Consider the following 26,869-nt stretch of genomic DNA (forward strand, 5'->3'; position numbering starts at 1 on the left):
GCCCTGCAGACATACCCTTACTTCCTGCCTTTCTCTACTGTCTCTGTCCAATAAAAAAATGGAGAGAAAACAAAGAGTGGTGATGTAAATACAGGAAGATTAGTTGTTTTGTGGACGGACGGGCCTTTCCCTCACCAGTAGGCCTGTCCGGACCGTGACCACCAGTTTGAGCCAGGAGGGGAATCTGGGCACTATCTTGGTGATGAAGGAGGCGATGGTGTCGCCGTAGTCTGGCTTGTGGAACTCCGCCTCGTTTAGACTGTCCACCAGGACAATGTAGTCCTCCTCTGGCAGCTTCTTCTCTACAGGGGAGGGAGGGGGGGAGGGAGAGAGAGAGAGAGAGAGAGAGAGAGAGAGAGAGAGACAGAGAGAGACAGAGAGAGACAGACAGATAAAGACAGTAAGTCACCATTTTGACTGTAGAATAAAATAAAAAACACTCAGGTTGTGAAACAAGACTGTAATGCACAGTGGCGGAATTCGACTAATTGCGTCACAGGAAGACTCATCAAAAGTGAACGTAGACAGGCAGAGAGGTTTGGAACCAAGACATTCGATTCGACATTACATTTCCCTGTAAATAACAAGCATGAAACGAATCTGCCAACCCCTCTCTCTCTCCGTTTCAAAACCGTCTCTGGTGCTTCCATGCGCTAGGCTAGCTCCCTCAGAGAGGGACAGCATGACAGTGGAAACCTGGCTAATGTGAGCTAACTAGAGCGCACGAGTCCAGGGTGCACGTGTGTTGCTGCCGTCATAAAAAAAAAACTCACCCAGATCTCCCCGTTCTCGATCGTATAGATCTATATAATGAGTCATATCAGGAGTACAGCGTCGCAGGACAGCAGCACAGATGGAGAGGGACCCTGTGTCCTTCCACCACATGGGGCCCTATCATCATGGCTCATTATGCCCCTGTCGAACAGGCATCGCAGCGCCAGTTGGCCGGACACATCCATCACGTTCCCCACTACCTGAGCCGTCAACAGAGCCCTCCACGCACGCCTGCCCGGGCCCCTCATACGCTCTATGCTACAGCGGTCTCCCATCTCCTCTAATCCCCCCCCTCATCAGAGAGATGGAATATAGGGTCAGTCGTCTGCATCTGGCGTGACGGTCTCCCGGCCCCCCGGCCATAATAACACATTGATCAACATGACTGACTATGATGAGGGGGATACTGAGCTCTGGGCTCGTGTTATTTCTGTCGGCCCGCTGTACTGTATCACGGTGGCCTTGAAGTGTTCTTCCCGCAAGAGCTGTGGAAAATAACTGTGAAATAAAAAATAAAAAAAATGTAATTTCCTTATTTAAACGATCGTACGATCTAACGTCACGGTCTGTGGCGTTTGAAATCCGGTGACCTTAGCTGTGTAACGTCCCCCACGCGGCCGTCCCGCAGACGGCTAATAAGCCATTTCACGGTGGAACTGGCAGTTTAGCTAATTGCGGGGATGAGAGGGAGAAGGATTCCACGTCAGTGCCGTGACATTTAAATTTGTATTATCGCCGCAATGTCACTAAACTTTTGGTGCTCGTTAAAATTCGGAACCTCTGTAGGCTACCTGACTTCTCGGTCTCACCCTTACGTAGAGAAACAGTGACACATCTATGGGCTCTTCATTAGCGCGTTTGGGAGGGAGGGAAAGACCGTGGTTACCCTCGTTACAGTTTTTCTCTATCGCTTTAACACGTTTAGTCAAAGCATAGCTCGTTTTCTCTTAACTCTTAACACAAATCCAAAAACTCACACACAACCATAAACTCCACAAATCTCTTGCAAAAGCAAACACTGCATTCAAAATAATGTTATGTCTTCTCAAAATGAAATGTTGTCGTCAAATGACACACACACACACACACCATCAAATGAATAGACACTTGTTAGAACCAATTGAACACTGATGTGCAGTATGTGCATTCTGCATTATACTGTAAAGAAAAAGAAAATTAGGCTGCATCCTGCCTTTCGTTTCTGTCTGGCCACAGGCCTCTGTTCTACCTTTCTCTGCAAAGTTGGCATCTATTGTTCTCCAACACAGGAGAGCTCATCTTTTATTGCTAAAGCTATGATTGCTAATTCAAAAGCAAACCTGTGCCCATATGAGGAGTGTGATTGTGTGATTGGTGGTTTGAGTTTAGCATTCTGAATGGTAGTGTTTTCCATGTGAACACAACAGATTTTAGCTCGGAAGATTGTGCCAAATGTAGAGAATTGTATTTAGTGTTTTGTTAACTGTGTGGTTTAGAGCTACAAAATGAGTGATAAGCAAGAAATGTGTTTGTCATTGTGAAGAAATGGTGTGAGATAAAATACACCAGTTTCAAGTTTTGGTCATGTGTGTTTGAGGTTCCGATGTTAGTGTTAAAGCGATAGAGAAAAACTGTAAAAGTCGATGAAGGGCTGAGGTGGAACTTGAAGGCTGAGGCATGGGGGAAGTAAAGGAGGGGAGGGGAGGTGTGGAGGTTGCAGGGGTCTTATCATTGCTTAACACTAGAACAGCCATGCCTTTTTACCTACTATAAGAGCCTCTTTACAATGCTCAAGCTCAATGCTATAGCTTTATACTAGCTTATCCTGATGTGATTTTGAAAATGTAAGGATACTGGGTGGTAGAACGCACATATCTAGGAAAAGTCATGAAAGGGGGTCCTGAAATTTGATTGAGTGCAAAGATATAACATGTTGTTTTACTCAAATGACCCCTTGTGGCTGATTAAGTGTTATGTGAAAGAAGGGGGCTGCGGTGTTACCCTTGCGCAGGCTGGCGAGGGGCTCCAGGACGCCCCTGCGGAAGGCCAAGATGGGGTCCTGGACGCAGGAGCGCAGGCTGAGGGTGCTCTGGAGGTGGGGCTCCCTCAGCAGCAGCTCCCTGTAGGGGACCAGCTGGGTGGCTCTGGACAGCAGGGCCGCCACACTGTGGACGAACTCTGGCACCAGGCAGGTGTAGGCGTTGTCTGCCTGGCAGAAGTGGTAGGCCACCACCTAGAGAGAGAGAGAGGGGGAGAGAGAGAGAGAGGGAGAGAGAGAGAGAGAGTGAGAGAGAGAGGGAGAGAGAGGGGGAGAGAGAGAGAGGGGGGGAGAGAGAGAGAGGGGGAGAGGGGGAGAGAGAGAGGGGGAGAGAGAGAGAGGGGGGGGGGAGAGAGAGAGGGGGGGAGAGAGAGAGATGGAGTGAGAGTGAGAGAGAGTGAGAGAGAGAGAGAGTGAGAGAGAGAGGGAGTGAGAGAGAGGGAGAGAGAGAGAGAAAGAGAAAGAGAGAGAGGGAGAAAGAGAGAAAGGGAGAGAGAGAGAGTGAGAAAGAGAGAGAGAGGGAGAGAGAGTATTCACTTTGTGAAGCTGTAGGATTAAATTCATTTGTTTTTGAACACCTTCATATCCACAATGACAACCTCTGAGGATGAGTGACAGGTAGAGGACTGGTGCCGATCTGGTGACATCGTCAATCATCATGACATCAGCAGTAAAGTCAAACAGCAAGGGGGCACTAAAACTACAGATGGCTGTTTACACAGATTCTTTGCTGTTTTTTTTGTAGTTCGTTCATGTCCCTTTTTAATTGTACACTTAAGTGACGGAAAACGATCAGATAACAGAATCCCTGGTGACAAAGTATTTTAGAAGAGGGTTGATACTGCTGTTCTGCCCTCCTCGTACTGAAGTCTGACTCACACGCTAACAGCAGAGCTGGTGATGCTAGCCGGCGCTAGAAGTCACGACGGGCCTCCGTACACTAATGGATAAGATGCCTGAAATGAGTCTCTAATTGGCAGATGATGAATCACGTAGGCGTGACGAAGGAGACCCTGGATGGAACGGAAAAAAACAGAGAGGCGTAGACGTTGACCGTCTGAAGTGCAGAACTCGAGGTTCTCTCGACGTTTACATCGAGACGGGAGGAACGAGAGAGGAAGACAAAGACAGAAAAAGGGGCAACCATAGCACAGAACTGCTGGACCTGGTGATTGAAGCAGCATAAGCGAAATGGGGGGGGGGGGGGGGGGTTGAGAATGAGATACATCATTACTCTGGTATGGAGTTGACATACTCTTAAGAGCTGCAGGAGAATATTACTACAGTACATTCCAAACACCTCGCTTTGTCTGGCCCCATGTCCTTGAATTCATTATTCACTCGAAAATTCACTCAAACTAGAGAGCGACAAAGAGAGTAGACACTGTAGCCACCCTTTTATCGGCTATGAATGTTGCACGATTCTCCTGCGTGGTTCAGAATGTCAGCCGACATGTTACACATTAAGCTGTGACCTCGGCAGCCTTGTATTTTAGGACCCTTTCTTTTCATTGCACATGCCAAGCATACACACACACACACACACACACACACACACATTCACGCACCCAACGCATGCCGACCTCCGTTCCCATGGAAACTGGATTGAGGCCAGATACATCGTACGTTTTTTTTACAGGACATGCAATCATGACATTTTCAGGAGGAGATGGAACAGGAAATTGCACGCAACTCCGATGGTTCATTTCACCGTGATGTGAAGCCATTTACGCTCCGGAAGGTTCTGTAGGTAGGGACAACACCCCTACAGGGTGAAGGAGTGTGGCCTAAAAAGACAAGATTCAATGAGGTAAACAGAGAACTAGATAATAATGGCTGTCATTGTTGCCCTGTAAACAAAATCAATAACGTGATGGAGATAAATGGAGCCACCATCTTGTTATGTTGCGGAGGGGAAGCATCCGTTCACACACCCAGGGGTCATCTTTAATTCAGTGACTTATCAGAGAGGGAAAACATCCACAACCAGTCTCAGAACACATCCTCCAGTCGCCTTGAGACCCAATTTGTCTTGATAAAGCGTTAAGTATTGCTGTGAGGATACTTCATCTTAACACTTTAAGAGATCAATTATGGGTATTACAGGGTGGTTCTTTGGCAGCTGTTCTAGCAACAAGAGTAGGATTCTTCTCAAAACCAGATTGGTTGGATGTCTGTGTGTGTGTTTGTGTGTGTGTGTGTGTGTGTGTGTGTGTGTGTGTGTGTGTGTGTGTGTGTGCGTGTGCGTGTGTGTGTGTGCATATGTGCGTGCATTCGTGCATGTGTGTATGTGTGCGTGTGTGCATGCATGTGTAGAATAGTGCCTACCTTGCCAGCCAGGCGTTTGACAGCTTCTTTCCTGTGTCTGTGTGTCTCGGGGGTCCCGGGGCATGTCTGGCTGGATTGGGGGTCCGTGCTGGGGGTGCTAGGCTGGGGGGGCTGGTTGGAGGCTCCGTCTGCCTCCCTCTTCCCACCTACAGGGGGACACAAAGCACACGGGGGTGGCAACGCAAACATGCATCATTCATGTCGAACGACTCACAAACTGCTTGGAGCCTTATACTCAAACAAAATGTGTAATTGTGGTTTGAGGGTTGTAATAAACACAATCCCTTATATCAGAACGATCCTGCTGAGCAGTTTGTTTCATTAAATAAACAGTCGTGTTAGAGTGAATCCCAAAAGCAACTAGGTAACCTTGGTTATAAGAATAGGACGCTGAGTCATGTCAGCACGACGCTATCAACTAGATATCAGCTCACAGTTTTATTTTATTTTATTTAGCCTTTATTTAACCAGGGTCGGTCCCATTGAGACACAATGGTCTCTTTTTCAAGGAAGCCTGGCCAAGACAGCAGCTCAAACATCAAGTTTCAACAGCCAAAACAAACAGCACAATAAAACAACACCAGATCAACAACAAAAAATAGACAAAATACAATTTGATCAGAGCAATAGGATAAAACAATGGAACTTTCAGGATGTCAGTGATGTCAACATGCATTTCACTTCAGAGCTGTGCAGTGCTATTAACACGAATGTATTTACTATTATTAATAACAATAAATCTGGCCCAAACATACATACATATGGTTGACACTGATACTTGGGTGGTAAGCGCCCTGTGAAGTGTGGGAATGATGTACTAGTATAAAGTAGTGGGAAGGAGTGGGATGTAGAAACATCTCGAGCTGTGCCAACAATCCTAGCACACACTCACTGCCGTAGCCGAGATTCCCTCAATTACGCAAGCCGCTAGAACCGCTAGAACGCAAATACTTCATGAACTCCAGCTACAAGAGTGGTAGCCCTGATAACGATGGTTGAAACAAGCTCCATCAAGCCAGATTGACAGGCAATGGACAGGGGTGCAAACTGGTGATGGCCCAAAAAGGTGAAAACGAAGAAAATTATCAATGTGTGGCTAACCTTGAATGAATGAATGAATGAATGAATGAATAACTGAATGAATGAATGAATTTATTTCGAACATGTGTAGAGAGAAATAGTTATAACAACAAAAGACAAAACAAAAACAAGAAAAAAAAGAAGAAAAAAAACAACTAAACAAAACAAAAAACACTATTTACTTCACATGTCCGAAAAGGAGTAGGAAGAAGCATAAACTTATTTAATCCTACCCCTTCTCCAATAAACAGAGATTAATAATTAATAATCAGCAGTTGACTTCAATATAAATATAATATATATATTTTATTTTTTTATTAAATCAAATGTATTTACATATTTACATATTGACCAACAATAGAAAACAGATCATGTAAATAAACAAATAATCTGTGAAAACAACAACTACCAAAGCCCTTCTTCCTCCTCGTACCTGGTGAAAACCATGTTTTTATACCGCTTTTTGAACTGGGTCATGCTTGGACACCGCTTTAGCTCCACACTCAATCCGTTCCACAGCTTCACTCCACATATAGAAATACAAAAACGTTTTAACGTTGTACGTACATAAATATGTTTTAAATTTAACTCCCCCCTCAAATTATAACTCCCATCTCTATCAAAAAACAATTTTTGAATATTCCTAGGGAGTAGGTTGTTATTTGCTTTATACATTATTTGTGCTGTTAGAAGGTGGACCAGATCCGTGAATTTTAATGTTTTTGATTTTAAGAATAATGAATTTGTGTGATCTCTATAACCGGAATTATGAATTAACCTTATGGCTCTTTTTTGCAATATTAATAGTGATTGTAGTCTACATTTATAAGTGTTGCCCCAAACCTCCGCACAATAATTTAAATATGGTAAAAGCAGTGAGCAGTAGAGAGTGTGGAGTGATTTATGGTCCAGAACGTGTCTTGCCTTACTCAGTACTGAAATGCTTCTTGACAGTTTATTTCGGACATTTTTTATATGAGATGACCAGCTTATTCTACCATCAATTATCACACCAAGAAACTTAATTTCATGAACTCTTTCAATGTACACACCATCTACCTGTACCTTAGAGGAGAATGTTGAATACGGTAGATATCGCTAGCACTAACAGTGGTCTAACAATGATGCACATGTAAGTAGCGGCAGCCCAGACCTTACCCTGCAGAATTAATTCTGTTTGGAACTGTACCTAGCTGCCTGAAGCTAAAAGTTATTTCAACAGCGGTGTAGTTTAGCAGGAAGATTAGTTCGCTCGCTCATCATGTGACTTAGGAACCCCCCCGCCCCAAATAAACATATTTTGCAGATCTACACGATTCACATGGATGACCTATTTTGAGGTAAAAACGGCTAATTTAGCAGAAAGGTGAGAGGTTTGCACCCCTGAATGGAGTATGGAGAATGGAGATTCCCAGGGTGTGTGTCACTTACCTTTGGGGGAGGAGCTAGGGCTCTGTGGGGCCGCGTGTGGCATGCGCCCGACGTGACAGCTGAGAGCCACCAGCCGCGAGATGATGGCCGTCTTTCCGAAACCCACGTTGCCGGTGACGACGGCGCCGCCGCCCTCGCAGTCCTCGCTCTTCCTCAGGACGTTCTCCAGCTGCAGGAACAGCCAATCGCGGCCCACCAGGGCGGAGTCGGCGGCGACGCCGGGGACCTCGAAGAGCAGCGGCTTCAGCATGATGTCTGTCGGCTTGAAGGAGGCGAAACGCGCTGGACGGAGAGAGAGAGAACAGAGGGGAAGAACATAGCTGACATATTCTCTAAGGCCTTTGGCCCCTAGTCTAGTTTTGTCACTCTCGTTGTCTTTGTTTCTTTGCTTTGTTTTTCTGTTCTGTCTGTCTGACTGTCTGTCTATGAAATCTGTTAAGCGTCCTTGGGTTTGAGAAAGGCGCTATATAAATCTAAGCTATTATTATTATTATTATTATTATAGCTCTTACATACAATTACAGACATATAAATGTCATTATGTTGGTTTCAGAGAGGAGGGAGGTAGCAGACACCGGCCAGCCCTAACGGGGGAGCTTAGCCACAACAGAGAGAGGGGGAACTATGGAAGGGACACTTCATCCACACATCCTGTCCCCCCCCCCCCGCCACCACCACCACCACTGTCCATACATATGGCCTACCCTTCCTACTAGACTTTGATGGCTACTTAAAAATAAATAAAAATAAAAATAATAATTATTCATAATTATTCTATGCAGTCAGAGATCATTCTTTTATAATGCAAAGTAAATGTAATCAATTAGTATAATTTTCGTTGTACTAGGCTTGTTGCATCTTGTTTAGCAACTATCCAGCTAAACCATAACTGTTGTAATGAGTGGAGCTAGGTGTTTTTTTTCCTGGCCAGGTAAAACTCCTGGCCCTAGTTTTAAAGTGGAGTGTAGAGACGTGTCCCTGGCGTACCTTTAGAGTCCTGCGTCCTCGCCCCAGAATGGTGCCAAGGTTGGCGTGTGGAGCTCCTCTGAGGAGCACTCCTCTGCTCATCCAGGAAGCTCAGATCCTCCAACTTAGTGGAACTGGTCGCTGGAGGGGGTTAAGAGGAGAGAGAGGGAGAGGGAAGGAGAAGGAGAGATGAAGAGAGGAAAGAGAACATAATCAAAGGGGGTTAAGAGGAGAGAGAGGGAGAGGGAAGGAGAAGGAGAGATGAAGAGAGGAAAGAGAACACAATCAAAGGGGGGAAAGCAGGAGAGACAGTTTGGCTACCAGCTGTTATGTCCACGAGGAATAAACAATGAACTACCTGTACCTGAGAGAGAGAGAGAAACCATTATCCATTAATTTACAACATGAACATCAAGGTGACACACACACACACACACACAACCTGTTTGTATAGACACAACCAGTTGGCAGGACCTGCCTACATAACAAACCCTACACCTCTAGGGAGCCGACTGCTCATTTATTCAGAGATAGACAGCATCAGCCTCCCTCTGTTAAGCAACAGTGGGGAGAGAAGGGGAGAGAGAGAGAGAGAGAGAGAGAGAGAGAGAGAGAGAGAGAGAGAGAGAGAGAGAGAGAGAGAGAGAGAGAGAGAAAGAGAGAGGGAAAAAGAGAGAAAGAGAGAGACAGAGACAGAGAAAGAAAGAAAGAGAAAAAGACAATAATGGAAGAAGAGAGAGAGAGTAAGGGGCCATGAGGGAAAAGGAAAGAGAGATATGGAGGGAAAGCAAAAGATGAGGAGAAAAAGGAAAAGAGAAAAGGATCCTGCTCACCTTGTGTGACAGGTTGGGAGATGAGATGAAGGAGGGGAGGTATGAGAGAATGCCCACCCTGCTATCATCACTCATACCCTACGCAGACATCAGAGGGCTGAAGAAAAACTGCTTCGGAGGGCTGAAGGCAAATCTCCCTCCGCCTCTCACACACACACACACACACACACACACACACACACACATATACACGCGCACACACACACACACACACACACACACACACACACACACACGCACACATCCACTCTCACTCACTCTCCCCCTCTTGCTCTCTCTCCACTCCACCCTCTCCCCCGCGTCTCACTCAAACTCTCATTAGTTCGTCATCAACAGCCGTAAAATGGCCGTTAACCTCCAGAGGAGTGGATGCTCATTGATAAGCTCTAAAAACCTTGAATCTGGGTGGATGACATCACTGTTCGATCCATACAGTAACTAGTCTGTTCTAGCCTCTATGACCAGAGCAACACCCTGCGTCTACTACCCTGCAGGGAAGACAGGGCTAGAGATCAGTGGATGTCAGTAGCTGTGAGAGGCAGCAGAGCCCGTTCATACACACTGACGTGCACCACCTGTCATATGGATGACACAGACCACAGGACAGGACTCCAGGCGAGACTGGTTGAAGTAGGAAACAGGCTCATGGTAATGCATGGAGCAGAATGAGGAATGGCATCACAATGAGCCCATCCACCGATCAGTGTAGCCAGATGGGATTGTTTTCCAGCCTAATCACAGTCTAAAAACCACCCAGTGTGATCATAAGTAGCCCAATTGGGCTGGACTAGTAGCCCAATCTGGCAACACTGCCACCGATTTCTACCTCCACCAGCCTATTTTACTGTTCTCCTCACACAGCATGATTTTATATTAAAATCGCCAAATTATTCCCCAGAGCGACAGCTAAGTCCCAATTAGTGTCCCTAAATATTCCAGTTCCAACTAAAAATACCACTTAGTTGCAATGGAGACTTTCACTGAGGGAGACGTTCAATAGGGTTGCAAGTGCAGGCGGATCTTTGATGGTTACTCTGATTAAAATGAATCCAAGACTCAAGGCTCTATGGTGTTTGCTTGCCTCCATTGGGTAATCACCAGAATGACAGGTTAGGCTTCTGGTCCAGACAGTGCAAAATTAAGAAGCTCGGCCGCGTTCAGATAATTCAATATGTTTTTAGGGCATTTCTGCTTTATTGGGATAGAGAAAGTAGTGATTGACAGGAAGGATGGGTGAGAGAGAGGGGGGATGACATGCGGGATATGTGGATGACCGGAAGTGGACCAGGGACCCTGCAATGATATCACTGAGACTGCCAATGGCCCCGGGCCTGAGCTAGATTACTCTTCCTGCTACGACTGGTGGATTGATGATTCACTTGCTTAGTCAAATGTATTGATTGTAAGTCGCTTTGGAATAAGGCGTCTGCTAAATGCCAAAAGAAATGCGCCTTAACGCGCTACGCCACTTATGCACCAGATGGGCACAACGTTATGCAACTTTTAATGAAACAGAAATAGAATTTCCTGTCACTGGCTCCGATGCCCAGCCAACGGGAGCAAACACGCCTTAAAGAAAGTTAGAGAACAAGTTGTGCACCAGTGTGAGAGAATGTGCATTTCAATACGTACTGTCACTGAACGTTGCAAAAACCTTTACCCCCCCTGAACGCGCCCCCCCCGGTGTTTTCCATTCTAATCCACTAGCACTCTGTGTGCCACAACGGGGCATTCTGAAAGACAGTGAGTGAGTGGAGAGGACGTCTGGCGAGGAACCAGCTAACTAGATTACAGACATTTCCTCTGTGAAGCAATCTGCTGGTGGGGTCTGGGTGGAAAAGGAGCAAGATCCTGGTAGGGTGGAGGCTGCATTGTAACTGTAACTGCAACAACAACAACAACAACAACAACAACAACAACAACAACAACAACAACAACAACGGCTGGGTCGGCTGTGGCGCAGGAGGTAGAGCCGGCGTCTATGCGCATGAGCGGAAGTTGAACAGGTGTGTTTGGACTGAGAAAAAGTTTGAGCGTGTCTTTAAACAAACGAACATCATAATAACATCTTTATTTAAGCGAGTTAAGGATTTTGAGTACCCCGACAGCTTCGTGCTGATCGGGGGCTTCTAAGGACGGACGACATGGCAACGAACAACGCGAATGGAATGGACGACGATAATAGCAACACGGACAAACGGTATGACGCAAGTTTAACGGTGGAAGTGCGGCTGGAGCAGGGAAGTAATATAACCATGATGGAAATGTTACGAGGCATAAAGGAGGTGTGTGGAAATGTGGAGGGCTGTCGGGATAAAGGAGACAGGAAATATGAGATCACGCTGGCATCGAGGAGAGGGAAGGACAAGCTCACGGATGGGTTCATGATAAAAGACGTGAGAATAATGGGAAGGGACTTGGCGGTGGATGAAATGGTGGTCTCGTTTTTGCATCTCCCGGTATATCTGAAGGACGACGTGATCAGGTACAGGCTGGAGTCGTGGGGGGTGAAGGCGGTATCACCTATCAAAAGAAAGACGTGGCCGGGAACTGACATTGCAGACGGGACGAGATACATGAAGGTGAAGTTCACCGAAGAGGTGAGGTCTTTGCCCTATTCTACCAAGTTTGAGACCCTGGTTGGAGTGGATCACTTTAGGGTGATTCATGATAAGCAGGTGAGGGTATGTAGGCTATGTATCAAACCAGGACATGTAATCCGAGAATGCCCGGAGTTCGTATGCTACAAATGCAATAAACAAGGACATTATGCACGTGAATGCATGGGAAGGAGATATGATGGAGGAGAGAGAGTGAGCAGTGATGAGGAGGAGGAGGAGGGGGAGAAGGAGGAGGAGAAGGAGGAGGAGAAGGAGGAGGAGGAGGAGGTGGTGGAGGAGGAGGAGGAGGAGGAGGAGGGGGACGAAGAAGAGGAGATGGAGGGAGAGGAGGAGGTGGTGGAGGAGGAAGTGGTGGAGACACAAGGAGAAGGTGGGGAAAGGAGCCATGAAGACGTGACGGAGGGAGGAGGACAAGCTGAGGTGGTGGAGGAGACCCAGATGGAGCCGGAAGTGGAGAGAGGAGCGGAGGGGCCTGGTCCGGTGGAAATGGAGGGTAAAGAGAGAGAGGAGATTGGAGCCAGCCTAGACAACGCAGTAAGGGATGGAGAGATGGATGAGGCAGGGCCTTCAACAGAGGGCGTGGGGAAAAGAAAAGGTTCCGATGAAGGACTATATGCGGATGTACAGAGGGTGAGGACAAGATCGGGAAGGGGTGCAAAAGGTGCACAAGGGAAGAAGACTAAGGTAGGAAAATGACATGGCGGTGTACATGATCTTTTTCTTTGTAATCTTGACGATGGTCAGGGTTGTTGCTGTCAACACAAATGGACTCAGGGATAGGAAGAAGATGGAGCTTGTGTTGGCAGCATACAGAGAGGAGATTATATGCCTCCAGGAGACGCATTGGACAGAGGACATAATGGAGGATGTAAGAAGGAGGTGGAATGGACAAGTTTATGTGAGTAATGGAACTGTGTATGCTTGTGGGGTGGCTATTTTGGTAAAGAATGGGGTAGTGAAAAATGTAAGGAATATAATGAATGACAATGAGGGAAGAGTGGTGGGAGTGGGGTTCGAATATCAAGGGATAGAGTATGCACTATATTGTATATATGCACCAAATGTGGACAAATATAGGAAAGTTTTTTTTGAATCTTTGAAAGAGAAATGTGTTGGGAATTGTATTATGGTTGGGGATTATAATGTGGTGGTGGACAGGTTAGATGTAACAAGGGGGGTGAAATTTAGGAATGATCCGTCACGCCCAGTATTATTAGAAATGATGCGCACAAGAGGAATGGTGGATATATGGAGGGAGGGGCACCCTGATGCACAGGTTTTTTCAAGGAGACAAATGGTGATGGGGGTTTTGAGACAATCAAGGATCGATTTATGTTTAGTGAAGAGGGAGGTGAGGCACCTGGTTGGAAGGGTTGAGTATCGGTTTATGGCCTTTAGCGACCACGATGCTCAGTCTTTCCAGCTAGGTGCGAGGAACGTAGGGGGAAGAGGAGGGACATGGTGCTTTAATGCAAGTTTACTGAAAGATAGACGTTTTGGGGTGATAGTAAGAGAGTGTGTGAGTGTTGCTATGGAAGACCAGATGTATGAGAGTGATGTGTGTGTGTGGTGGGAAGGGATGAAGGATAAATTAAAAGCTGTAATAATAGCATTCGCAAAACTGAGAGGAAAAGAGAGGGTGAGGGAGGAAAGAGATTTGCAGAAAAGGTTAGCAATAGAACAGGAAAGAGTTGATAATATTCCAGGGCATGATTTAGCAGAGTATATGAGAGTGAGGGAAGATTTGAGGGAGCTAGAGAAGAGAAAGTGTGAAGGTGCTTTAGTAAGGAGTAGGGCAAGGTATGTGGTTGAGGGAGAAAGGAGTACAGCATTCTTTTTAGGTTTAGAGAAGAGACAGAAAGAGAAAGGGAAAATTAAGGAATTAGAGAATGATAACGGTGAAATAATAACAGACTTAGTGGGAATAATGGATACTGTGCAGTCATTTTATACAGACCTATATACATCTGGGGGGGTGAATGAGGAATGTATGAATAAAGTATTAGAAGCAGTGGAAGCTAGGGTGACAGAAGAAGAAGGGAAAATGTGTGATGCAGACCTAAGGGTGGAGGAGGTTAAGACAGCCATCATGGGGTTAAACCCAAATAAGAGTCCGGGTTCGGATGGGTTGACGGCTGAATTTTATAAAGCTTTTGTTGACATCCTGGCCCCTATATTGTGCAGAGTGTATACGTGTATGGGGAATAAAAGGGTTGTTCCGGACTCTATGGGTTTGGGGGTGCTCACGTTATTGTATAAGGGTAAAGGGGACAGGAACAAATTACAGAATTATAGAGCATTATCATTACTTAATTGTGATTATAAAACCATAGCAAAAGTATTAGCAAATAGATTGAATAAAGTAATGAAAAACATGATTGCACCTACCCAGGCCTATGGAGTCCCAGGGAGGGATGTGGCAGAGAATATGTGCACATTAAGGGATGTTGTGAAGGACATGAGGGAGGAAGGGGGTTTATTGTTATCTTTGGATTTAAATAAGGCTTTTGACAGGGTGGAACATGTTTTTTTATTGAAAACAATGGAACATTTTGGGATTGGGACTGTTATGAGGGATTGGATTGAACTATTATATAAGAATGCAAGAAGTAAAGTAAAGATAGATGGATTATTGACTGACTCCTTCCCTTTGGGGAGATCAATAAGACAAGGGTGTCCACTGTCAGCATTGCTATATAGCATATCTGTGGAGCCATTGGCAGCGTATATTAAGCAGGAGAAAGAAATTAAGGGAATAAATATGCCGGGGGGAGGAGTTAGCATAATCCATCAATATGCAGATGACACGACATGTACTGTCAGGGATGTAAATAGTGTGAACAAAATAATGGGGTGTGTAAACATATATGGAAAGGCTTCTGGTGCAAAAGTGAATGTTGACAAGTCTGAAATGTTGTGTATAGGGGGAGTGAATACAGACAATTGTGTTTTTGATTTGAAAATTGTAAAGGGGATGATAAAAGTGTTGGGGATATATCTTGGAGAGGATGACAGGGAGGCTGTTGATTACACATGGACAGGGGTTTTGAATAAAATAAGAACAACATTGAATTATTGGAAGCAAAGGAACATGAAACTGAAGGGAAAAGTTGTAATTGTTAATGCACTGTTAATGTCAAAATATGTTTATGTATTAGGAGTATTGAATGTACCAGAGTGGGTTCTAAAAGAAACCAGGATGTTAGTGTCAGATTTTTTGTGGAGAGGAAAGGGGGTTAAAATAGCGTATGATGTATTAGTAGCAGATTATGATAAAGGAGGGTTGAAACTGGTAGATTTGGAAGTAAAGATGAGGGCAATGAGAGTCAGAACAGTCAAAAGGTTTTTGTATGGGGAGGAAGGACATGGATGGAAAGGATACTTTAGGGAATGGGTACATAGATGTGGGGGGTGTGGGGATTATGGGTTGTTGATGTGCTTTAAAGTACGGATGTATGATAGGGTGCCGGAATTCTATAAAGAGGTGTTTAAAGCCTGGGGTAGTTTTTTGCCTCAGGTAGGATATGAGTGTGAGAAGAGAGGGGAGATACTAAATGTTCCAGTTTTATTGAACCCGGTAATTAGAAGAGAGGGGAAAATGTTAGAATCTAGGAGTTTCTGGAGGGCAGGACTGATTAGAGTAAGGGATTTTAGGTATGAGGTAGTGCCAGGGTTCCTATCAGAGCAGGCAATTATAGAAGTTGTTAGGGAAACAGATGAGGAGATGAGAAGGGGAGAAATAGTGAGCATGTATAATAAAATAAAGCAGAGTATACCAGGGGAGTGGGTGAGTAGGTTAGATAGGGAGTTAAAAGGGAAGGAGCAAACAGAGTTACCTAAGTTAAGACTAGGGAAAGGGGAAACAGTGCGGGACTTCTCAGCGGTTAAGGTGAAGGAGTGCTACTGGGCACTGTTGGAGAGCAGAGTGAAGGAGCCTGCGGCAGAGAAGGTGTGGAGGCAGGTGTTCCCAGGATTGGAGGTGAAGAACATATGGAGGAATTTATTTTTAAAATATAATAGTTTAGAATGTACTCATTTTGATTTTATGCTTAGGCATAACAGGGTTTATACTAAGGTGGTGTTGCATCAGGTAGACAGAACAGTTTCGAGGGAGTGTGATGTGTGTGGGATACAGGATGAGAACTTAATGCACATGCTGTTTGAATGTAAAGAAATGAAGGGATTCGAAGAAAGGTTGAAAGGACTAGTGAAGAAGCATTGGGGGGTGGAGGTGGTGGGGATGCAGGAGTGGAGGAGGATGGTGGTTTTTGGGGTGGAGGGAAAGAGAAGGGGAGTGAATATATGGTGTTTAAATTATGTATTATCACAGGCTAGGTATGCAATTTATTTGAGGAGGAATTTAGCAAGATTTGAGGGAAAGTGGATAACGGTGTGGAAAGTCTTTGAGGGATTGGTCAGGAAGAATGTGGGACTGATGCACAAGACAGGGCAAAAAGATTTTGAGAAGTTGTTTATTAGGGATTGTGGGTTTATAAGAGTGGTGGTGGATGGAGGGTTGGAGTTTGATTTAGATTTTTGAAGATGTTTTTTGTGTTGCATTCATTTGTTATTGATTTATGATAAAGGGTTATCTTGGTTATGAAGGACTGACGGAATAATAGATGGATGCATCTCATACCAAAATGGTATGGGTGTGTTTTGTTTTTATCTATTGGTTTTTAATTTATTTTATTTGAATTAGAATACAATGAAGGCTATAAAATGAACATGTATGAATATGTATAGCTATGATTGTATTTAAAAGAATATTTTTCTAATAAAAGATAAAAAAAAAAAAAAAAAAAAGAGCTGCCGTCTAATGATCGCAAGGTTGGCAGATCGGCGGTTCGAGCCCCGGCTGGCCACATGTCGAGGTGTCCTTGGGCAAGACACTGAACCCCAAATTGCTCCCAGTGAGCGGGCCGGTGCCTTGCATGGTAGCTTGCCGCCATTGGTGTGTGAATGTATGGGTGAATGAGAGGTCGTTGTAAAGCACTTTGGAATAAGGCGCTATATAAATGCAGTCCATTTACCATTTACCAACAACAACAACAAAACAAAGGCTAAAAGTCTTAAAAGGCATGAACCTGAACAATCTCTCAAGAGAGAAGTTGACTAAAGTCAATCATAGCCGAGCCAATCAATGCTGTCTTTGAAATGTCCGAACCTAGGCTTGGGTCGTTCATTCACCCTCATTCATTAACGACTTTCCATCCCAAACACAAGAGCACAAATCCATACCTGCCCCAACCTTCAGTGTAATCTGGCATTACTGAGCCTGCTAATTCCCCCGGAGTGGAATAAAACAAGGTGTTTAATTTTTTTAATTGGTTTTACATTCCCAGGAATAGAGTGCAAAATAACAGCACCCGCACACTCAAACACTGTGCAAAAACGTTTTATTGCGAGCTTTCGGTCATAGACCTTCTTCAGGCATAAAGCAGACAAGTGAATGCAGTGGTATAAAGGGTTCAAACAACATCACTTGATTTAGCCAATACACAACACCTGTGTCAAAAGTGGCTAGGCATCAATTGTAGTCTTAGATTTAGTGGACTACACTTTCCCAGGAATAAAAAGAGGAATGTCATGTTGCACTCGCCTGTGATACGCCTGCCAGTAGTCGGACTGGCTTAGGATAATGCCATCGTTATGACCGTCCAATGAGACGATGAGTTACTCCATGAGTGCCTTCGTACCTTCTCAAGACTCAAAGTCATTACCATAGCAATGGAAGACCCATTTTGATGTTTGATGTCATTGATATGTTCATAACATTTTAGCACACAGAGAAACTAGATACACAGATGATTATCTGGTTTAATTTTTCACAAACCTATATGGCTCTCAAAGTTTACTGATGTGAGTGACAGTACACTGAAATCATCAAAAGCACATACGTACATGTAGGACTAAGCCAGCTTCAATGCTTGGACCTGTCCAAGAGCGAGATTGTTGAATTTGGTACATGGACTTGGAGATTAGCCAACCATACAACAACTATTGTATCTTTCAACACCTGCAGACAAAAACACACGCGCGCACACACACACACACACACACACAATCGCTCAAACTTACATGCTCTCCGCTCAAACAGTAACTATTTCGCTAGCTAAACCTATTTTCAGTTGGACGAACTTGATGAAAGCAGCAGCCGTCCCACACGGGCACATTCTGTCAGGCGTTAGAGCGGAAACACTCCCTTGGGAGGCTGCTTTGTCTCTCTCTAAATGGAGTGACATCTGAGGGAAGAAAATGGGGTCTTTGTTCTTGCAAGCGCAGAGGGAGAAAAACAGGTGAGCTGTGGCAACTTCAATCCAGGAAACTGTAACTGGTAGCTTTCAGTGTCTTTTTCCATGGCCCCGGGGTGCAGCTAGATGCACAATATCCGTCCTCGTCTAATCATAGACACTTGACAGCAACCAGATGGGCCTGCTCTCGCACATCCCGCATCAAACCAACAACATGGTCAGTACAACTTCAAATGCACCCTTCAAACCAATGGTAGATAGTCTCCACACTCAAATCAAAGGTAGATAGTAGATAGGTACATAGGAAATGCTTGATTCTAGATATCTGCAAGAGATCAAAGTGGCCCCTAACCATACCCCTGCCTCAGCTAGCATTGGACATCATAACCATTCCCCTGCCCTAACTAGCATTAGCATCATAACCATTCCCCTGCCCCAGGCAGCATTGGACATCATAACCATTCCCCTGCTCCAACTAGCATTAGCATCATAACCATTCCCCTGCCACGATTGGACAATGAGAAGTGGGAGGGCACTCACCTGCCACAGAGTTGGGACGGGGCATCACCAGGGAGGACGTGCTTTGTGGATGGAGCTGGGGGAGGGGCCTATTGGCAGGGGGCGGCGTCCTGGTGTCTGTGATGTCAGTCCTGGGCATTGAGTCTTTGGGCGCCGAGGGGTCGTCTTTGGGTGGCCCGGGAGTGAGGAGGTCGTCACCGGGCCGCCCATTACGCCCAGCGCCCCGCCGGCCGCCATCTTTACTCAGGTCCACACTGGAGCTGCTCCGATCCTCGTTCTCTGAGGAGCTGACGGCGGGCGCTGGGTGTGGGAAAAATGTCTTTAATACAATAACAATGTGACAATGATTACTTAAGACTGTATGAATGGCAAGAATGGAAGACACCATACTCTCATGTGATAGATAGAGGTTTTACGACTACTGATAATAGAGGGCTTAGGAAGAGAAGAAGCGCTGTTCCTTCTCACTCTGTGACAGTTATGTCTACTTTGACCAACAGTTGAACCTACTATGGCCAACCCCAGGACAAACTGGCCATGTGATGTTGTACACTTATAAAATACTGCCCCAGTTGAGCCATTGTACCGAGAACCCCATTTTTGTTGGCCGGACAAACGCTCCTTTTTGCAAGAAGTAAATAAATACTCTTTGAGTACTCTTTGATTTGATAAAAAAAAAAGGTTTTTATTCAAAGTTTAGCATTCTGTGTATTTGAATCTGACACTGGGTCAACAAGGGAGGCGGACAGAGGTCAGCTGGTCAAACCACTCAATCAAACGACGTATCTGTGCACTATTGACCTGAGTCAAATACATACTGTAAATACATACTGTACACACACTGTACACACTACATTCTACCAGACACTGAAGAACCAATCGATTCTCAAAGCAATTGTATTTGTTTTTCTTTCTTTCAGGAGGTAGAATCACAAAGAGTATAGTAGAAATGTAGAGTTACATGAATGAGGCCTTGATGGTGTGGTGTGTTTGCAGAGTAAACGAGGCAGAGCATACTCCATCACATCAACGGTGATGTGTGACAGCCACCGTGGATGAGTGGAGATCTAGTTCATCCGCCACGCGTTGGAAAAACATCTCCAACAAACAGTTGCATTACACAGCCTTTGCCCTTCTGTATTTACCTATAAATACAAGCTCTATTTAGGGACAGTGAAAAAAATGTCCTATTTTAAGCCGACCAGACCCATATGAAACAAAGACAGCAATGTCCCAGTTTTGTCAGGTGGGAGCTGAAGCTCTAAGTGGCACAGGCTAAAAGAGAGACTTCTAACAAAGCCAGCGGAAACTGTACATTAGGAGTACATACTGTACCTGATGGAATACATCTATCTCTCCTGAGGTATATAGTAATAGCAAATATGCACTGTATGTGTCCACAGGGAAGTATACAGTCTATATAATTCGGAAAAAATCTCAGAAGTTATTCACAAACAGAAAGAGAAAAACCGATACCATCTCCCATGTCTTTCTCAAGCCGGGTCCCAGATCTGTATGTGTAGTATCTCCTCTACAGAGTCTAGTCGTCTCTCTCTCCAGTGTCGTGGTGTTGAGTAATAATCACAGACTCATTCAGCTTCGCGGTCTCATTCAGGCCCAGTCACAGGCTCATCAATTATGCCAGTAATGAGATACGGTCTATCGGGGTTATTGATGACCACAGGATGAGCTGGAGGGCGTTGTGAACTTAAGAGCGTATATCTGAGTGAGGCTCCCTTTCACTGCCTTATTCGTTTAAAAATATATATATAACATATGTTACGGTACAAGTAGGAAAATGGTTTATGTTGGCATTTCCGGGGACATGGCAGCATAAAACGTCGACTTGGTACATGCTGGCATGTCTAACCCTAACTCTAACCCTAACCCTAGCACCCTAGCACCTAAACCTAACCCTAGTTTTCCCACACGTACGGTAACATATATAAAGCATATACATGGGTATGTGTTCAGGCCACTCACCTATGATGCCACTGTCCTTGCTCTCCAGTGTGGAGCTGGAGCTGGGGCTGGGGCAGGGGCTGGGACGGGGGCTGGGGCTGAGGAGGGTCCCGCTCGGGCTGGAGCGACAGGGGGCCAGCCCCCCACCCCCCTCGACCCCACCCGCGACACTGTTGCTCAGGGTGGAACAGGGACTGTCGGAGCAGGGGGATGTGGTGCTGCAAGTCAACGTGGAGCTGGGGCTCACTGCCTGAGCAGACGCAACGCACTGCACATGACAGAGAGACAGAGAGAGGGGGTGGGGGGAGAGAGAAAAAGAGAGACAGAACTGTAAATAAAACACCTCTGTCTCTGGACATCTCTCATCAGAGACAAAGCCCCTGTCGGCCCTTCCTCTTCAGCTGGACGCACACTGGTTGCCGTGCTATATGTATATATAGGTCAAGAGAAAAAGTGTGAGTGTGTGTGTGTGTGTGTGTGTGTGTGTGTGTGTGTGTGTGTGTGGTGAGCGTGTGTGTGTGGTGGGTGTGGCCTGCGTTTATGCTCGCGCTCGTGTCAGATGGATAAATCAATAACATATTCCCCACCCCTCACCCAACGCCATTAACCCCCCCGACTCATCCTTCAACATCATCCTCCAACACCTCCACAACACCTCCTTCTCCTGGGCACAGCGTGACGCCTCCTCATCGTCTCCTCCTCAGCTGTCCAGTGTTTTCTGCCTTGCCTTACACATTTCCATTCCATGTAGAGAGGGGAGATCAGGTCGATTCAGCTCTGTGCTAAATTCCTGCCTCACCTACCCCCTCATTTATCTTCGCCTGGACAACCCACATCGCTCATCATAACCCACGTTTCCCTCGGACTAAAACTGGCTGAATCTGGAGCTCAGGTGGAGGAAAGAGGTTAAGAAAGTGGGCCAATGCTCACATGGGCCCGAGAGACTCACATACACATGTATCTATAACGGTGAGAGCCACTGCATCAAGAAATAAAAACAACCATGTCCATTGGCATCCATTTTAGTTGATGGTAAGATTATTTTAGCGAATACACTGTTTGTTCCATAAAAAACATAATCTGCTTTTCTTAAGGAGCTTGGTTACCCAGCTACTATACCTTCTGGATCAAAATAGTTTCTTCTTCTTTCAATCACTTTAGGTGAGCTTGATCTAGCATTGCCCGGGGCAACAGAAACAATGGAACAGTCCTAAAAGTGCAAATCCTGCCCGATTTAGAAAGCTGAAGCAAGTGTATCTTAAGTACTTGATAGAGTACAGTTCTGCCAGACACACAAAATGCACACTATGAACTACTATGATTAGCTATATTCTGTTCCATTCAGAGTCTGTAAGGAAGTTTCTAAAATAGCATCTTCTCAAACAAACAAAGCCCTCGAGCCTCTCAAATCATCTCACTTGTCGTCATGGCACAAGACAAAACCTTGCGATCGATTCAGAGAAATGCGTACAAAAACTCCTGTGTTATTCTCCCATCTGCGTCATTACAAAACAATACTTTCACATCCAATTCGTGAAAGAAAAAAGAAAAGAGCAAGACAGTGAGCATCCTCTATCATTTCCGAAACTACTCTTCTCCCTACATCCTTCCTTCCCTGCCTTGTTGATTCCAGCCGTACATGGGGACGCAAGCAGGGAGGGTGGGGGGGCGGGGGCATACCTTTTTCTCCCTCCTGTCCTCCATGGGGGAGCTGGATGAGGCGGGGGTCCCTTCTCCCAGTAAGAAGCCCAGCCTGGTCATCAGTTCCTGGGTGGAGAGGGAGGAGCCTGGCTGGAGCTCCGTATGCAGCTCTGGAAAACACAGACGGACGAGGAGGAAAACGGCTGTGAGTGATGAAAACGAGACCACCGTGCTGTAGCCCAGCCCAGCTCAGCTCAGCTCAGCCCAGCTCAGCCCAGCCCTCCTCTCCTATCCAGCTGTGTCGACTGAGGATAATGTATGTGCCCACAGGTCAGCACAGCCCTCATTACGCATGCACAGGCAGTGGCTTTTCAGTCCCTGGCTGCGTGTGTGTGTGTGTGTGTGTGTGTGTGAGAGTGTGTGTGTGTGTGTGTATAGGTGTATGTCTGTGTATGTCTATGTGTGTGTGAGTGTGTGTGTGTGAGTGTAAGTGTGAGTGTGTATAGGTGTGTGTGTGTGTGTGTATAGGTGTAGGTGTGTGTGTGTGTGTGTGTATGTATGTGTGTGTGTATGCATGTGTGTGTGTGTGTGTGTGCCCGCTCAGCGCTACGTGGGGGTGAATCTCAATGAGCTCAGCGTTGGCCCTCCAGCAGAGGGTTGATGTGCTGTCACACCGCCTTGGCTGCTGCTACCGGACAGATTGTCTGAGATGAGAAATACGGTGCACACCTCTCTGAGACGGGTCCTGCTGCCATGACCTCTCACCTCGCCATCACTATTCGCTACACCACCATACCGTTTCTAAGGAGACGGCAGCATTCCATGAGCACAGTTCTATCTCATCTACATACAGTATGCAAATGAGATGAAAAATAGGAGTTTCAAACGTTGTATAGGGAAAAGGGATACTATGGGTAAAGAGAGAGGAGGGGGGGGGGGTAGATATAGCTCATTAATCATTATCCTTTCAATCCATCTTCTCAAGGTCTCTCCACATACTCAGTCTCTTTCTCTCCCTCTCTCTCTCTCTCTGTCTCTCAGCATCTCCTCACGCTTTTCTCTCACCATTGATCTCACCACCATCTACTCTCTCCATGGAAGAGATGCAATGTACAGAAAGTAATGTACATACATACATACATACATACATAACAAGCAAACATTTTCAATGGCAATAATGATGTGGCTTGGATATCAACGTTATTTTCGAATGCATAATAAACTGTTCATGTTCAATCATTCAATTCTTTTTTTGGGGGCATAAAAAAGATGATCTAATGATGATCAAACCTGTCTGGTCAAGGTTTATTTCGATTCATTCAACGAGGAAAGCAAATTGAATAATAACGAATGGAAATTCCTGCATTTAAAAGCTTTTAATGACAAATATAGCACTGCAATATGAATACAACAGTTGGTCAATTTGTATTTTAATTATTTATTATGCTTTCACAATGGGCTGTTGTAGCTGGCAGAGCTGTTTCAACAGTCGCCAACCTCTCTGCCCATCGTTGTCATGCCAAGATCTGGGACCAGACTATGAGTCAAGGAATGGGTCTGTGTCCAGTGGAAAATGGTGGTCACCTTGGATTGGTTTACACATTTCGATACGCCCAATTGGTGGATTGGACCTTGGCATGCATGATAAAAGACAGACCCCTTACAATCTATTTGTTATTTGCCATTCTTGCATCATATCTGCGTCAGCTTATCTAAATCCTCACCACCGGGAGGTTTTAACAGTTACTTAACATTCAACACACATTCACGTTTACTGGATAGTGCACTCACTCATCAGGCAAAATGCATGGGAGTGAAAATACAGACAGTATGTCATTTGCATAAGACAAAAAAAAACACACACACATTGATGTATTAAACAGTCTCAGACAGCCAGAGAACAGAGGAGGAGAAAGAGAGGGGGGAGAGGTAGGAGGGGATCAGGGACAGGTCTACAGAAAAAAGGTTGTGCTCAGGAGAATAAATCTGTCATTTTAATGGTCCAACAAAATAGTTAACAAGGGTTGTGAGTGCCAACCCAGAGTTTAACAACGTGCTCCCATCCCTGCATCACTCCTGCCCCTGACAAGAACCAGGGAAGGCAGTGCTGGAGGAGTTGTGTTTCTGACAGCAGCGCCCATACTAACTACCATGCTGCTCACCAGCCTTCAACATCTGACAGGCTTTCACTGCACCCATGAACACTGGAGTACCACCCGCCCCCACAGCTCCCAGCAAGAGAAACCCTGGGGACCTGTCTGTTTCCTGTCAACTCACACCACCTATGCTCCCCTCCGTGGTACACGTTGCAGATTGTGTGCCAACAGTTAATTCATAATGTTTAACATGAATAGCCTATAAGACACGCTATTGACAACATTGAAACGGTTGCCCATCTGTCAAATTAGCCATTTCTCAGACAGACGGGAGGCGAACTAGCAGAGAATTGAGATGAATGAATAGGGCAGGAGATGTACCGTACTATAACAACGCTCTAGGAGCTACAGAATAAAGTGAGGACTTTTCATGGAGACGTGCGTCAGGTTTTAGGTTATAGTGGGAGAACATCATGTTCCTTCCCATGCCACCCTCTACTCTGAATGGAAAACAGCCGGGCCCGCAACCTGTAACTTACAGGCTGTAGTTACAACATTGCACCAAGAATTGCAAAGCGACACGATGCGTGGGCAAATGGACTGACTTATATAGCGCCTTTATCCAAAGCGCTTTACAAAGGCCTCTCATTCACCCATTCACACACACATTCACACACCAATGGCGGCAAGCTACCATGTAAGGTGCCGGCCCGCTCACTGGGAGCAATTTGGGGTTCAGTGTCTTGCCCAAGGACACTTCGACATGTGGCCAGCCGGGGCTCGAATCGCCGATCTGCCAACCTTGCAATCATTAGACGGCGGCTCTACCTCCTGCGCCACAGCCGCCCCTGGGCTACTAGTATTAGGCAGGTAACAAGATCAGGAGTCAGTGACACTGTGCATAAGCTACTAGGAGGCCTGTAGGCAAGCAGGAAGACAGGAGGACCACATCAGGACAGCAGCCTCTCAAGTAGGGATAGGCTGTTAGGATTTAATTTGAGGCGTACCAGATTCTGCGGTGCTGAAATCAGGGCTGGATGCTTTAATAGAGCAATGTTTATAGGTCTTAATTTTCTCCTCTTTAGCCTAACATATGTTTATGTTTCCTGTAGCGAATACGTGGTGTCGCCATGTTGCTATTTAGGCTGCAAATTATTGCAGTTTTGCAGTACATTAGTAGGCCTATTCACTTGTTCAGTAAAGACCGAAATTCAAACGTTGCAGATTCTATAATGAGTTCACATCGCCAATTTTCCGAAGCAACAGTGTGCATACTAATCAGCAACCAATGGGCCGTTTAGAATATACTACAACTGTCCTGTATACCTAAGCTTGCACAATGAGCCATCCTTGCGGTTTGCGCTTCTCACAGATTGGACAGAAAGTTCAGTGTGGTGTGTTAAACCAGTCTATTAATGCCAAATAAGTCCACCCTCAAAAGACTAGGGATTGTTTCATTGTACAGTGGACTATCTTTACCTATCCGTTTTTTACTAAACTTTCAAATGATACTTACTTTGTGATTTGAGGGACTGACGCATTACATTTTATGACAATTTTGAAGGGAGAGGCCTGAATTTCGACCTTGCAGGGGGGCGTAGGGAAACTGCGGTATGCCAGTGCACCTGAATGGTCTCTCCCAAAGCAAATAAACAGACTCCCATCCCATGATGAGACGACAGCAACAACAACAGCTAATGACATCAATGACTAACTGCTACCACTGCTCTAATGAAACCACACTGAGATGGGAGAGGGAGGCACACCTGGGTCCAACAATGAGGGACACCACATGTCCAACATGTGAGCTACACTCCAATACAATGGAACCATTGGGAGTCCCAAAAGTGCAAACCTCAAACAAGATCGAGCACACCTGAAATAGTTTCAGCCCTAGGCCTGTTGGATCCAGGTCTGGAGTAGTGGGGTGTGATGTTTTATGTCAACATGAGTGAGATCTGACCATGGAGGCAAAACCCCACAACACAATGTCCTGTGTCACCGCTGCCTTTTACTGACTAGATATACATTCAGTGACTGGGTTCAAACCCTCACTGACTGTAAATGTAAAAAGCTATCTTCATAACATTAGTAAAAGGGGCTGCAGACCAATGTTAATGATCAGAATACAAATGTTAATCAATGTAAATGCATGCAAACCCACTTGAATGCATGCAAACCCACTCGCTCCACGTATTGGAGAGAGAGAGTGAAAAAATAAACTCCCCTATTATCTCCTGATTATTATCTCCTGATTATCATCTCCCATCTATTGTATGGCTCTGATTGGTTGGCAGGTTGTTACTGTACAGAAAAATCTGAAGGTGGTCAGAGCATGTACAGTATC

At 45.5% G+C, this 26,869-nt stretch overlaps 1 protein-coding gene across 1 annotated transcript in view; it reads right to left on the reverse strand.

Annotated features, from left to right (window-relative positions):
- The window catches only part of LOC308154170 (protein TANC1-like), a gene marked incomplete at both ends in the record, with an annotated part of 50,485 nt that overhangs the window by 17,553 nt on the left and 6,063 nt on the right, over positions 1–26,869 (reverse strand). Inside the window, 8 exons of the mRNA XM_080527344.1 lie at positions 136–302; positions 2,755–2,986; positions 5,120–5,265; positions 7,631–7,912; positions 8,618–8,737; positions 18,845–19,123; positions 20,807–21,053; positions 22,466–22,596. Of these exons, the coding sequence (XP_080383470.1) occupies positions 136–302; positions 2,755–2,986; positions 5,120–5,265; positions 7,631–7,912; positions 8,618–8,737; positions 18,845–19,123; positions 20,807–21,053; positions 22,466–22,596 (1,604 nt within the window). The remainder of the gene's footprint in view (positions 1–135; positions 303–2,754; positions 2,987–5,119; positions 5,266–7,630; positions 7,913–8,617; positions 8,738–18,844; positions 19,124–20,806; positions 21,054–22,465; positions 22,597–26,869) is intronic.

Source organism: Nansenia antarctica (genome assembly GCF_963989245.1).
Source record: "Nansenia antarctica genome assembly, chromosome: 3".
Classification (NCBI taxonomy): domain Eukaryota; kingdom Metazoa; phylum Chordata; class Actinopteri; order Argentiniformes; family Microstomatidae; genus Nansenia; species Nansenia antarctica.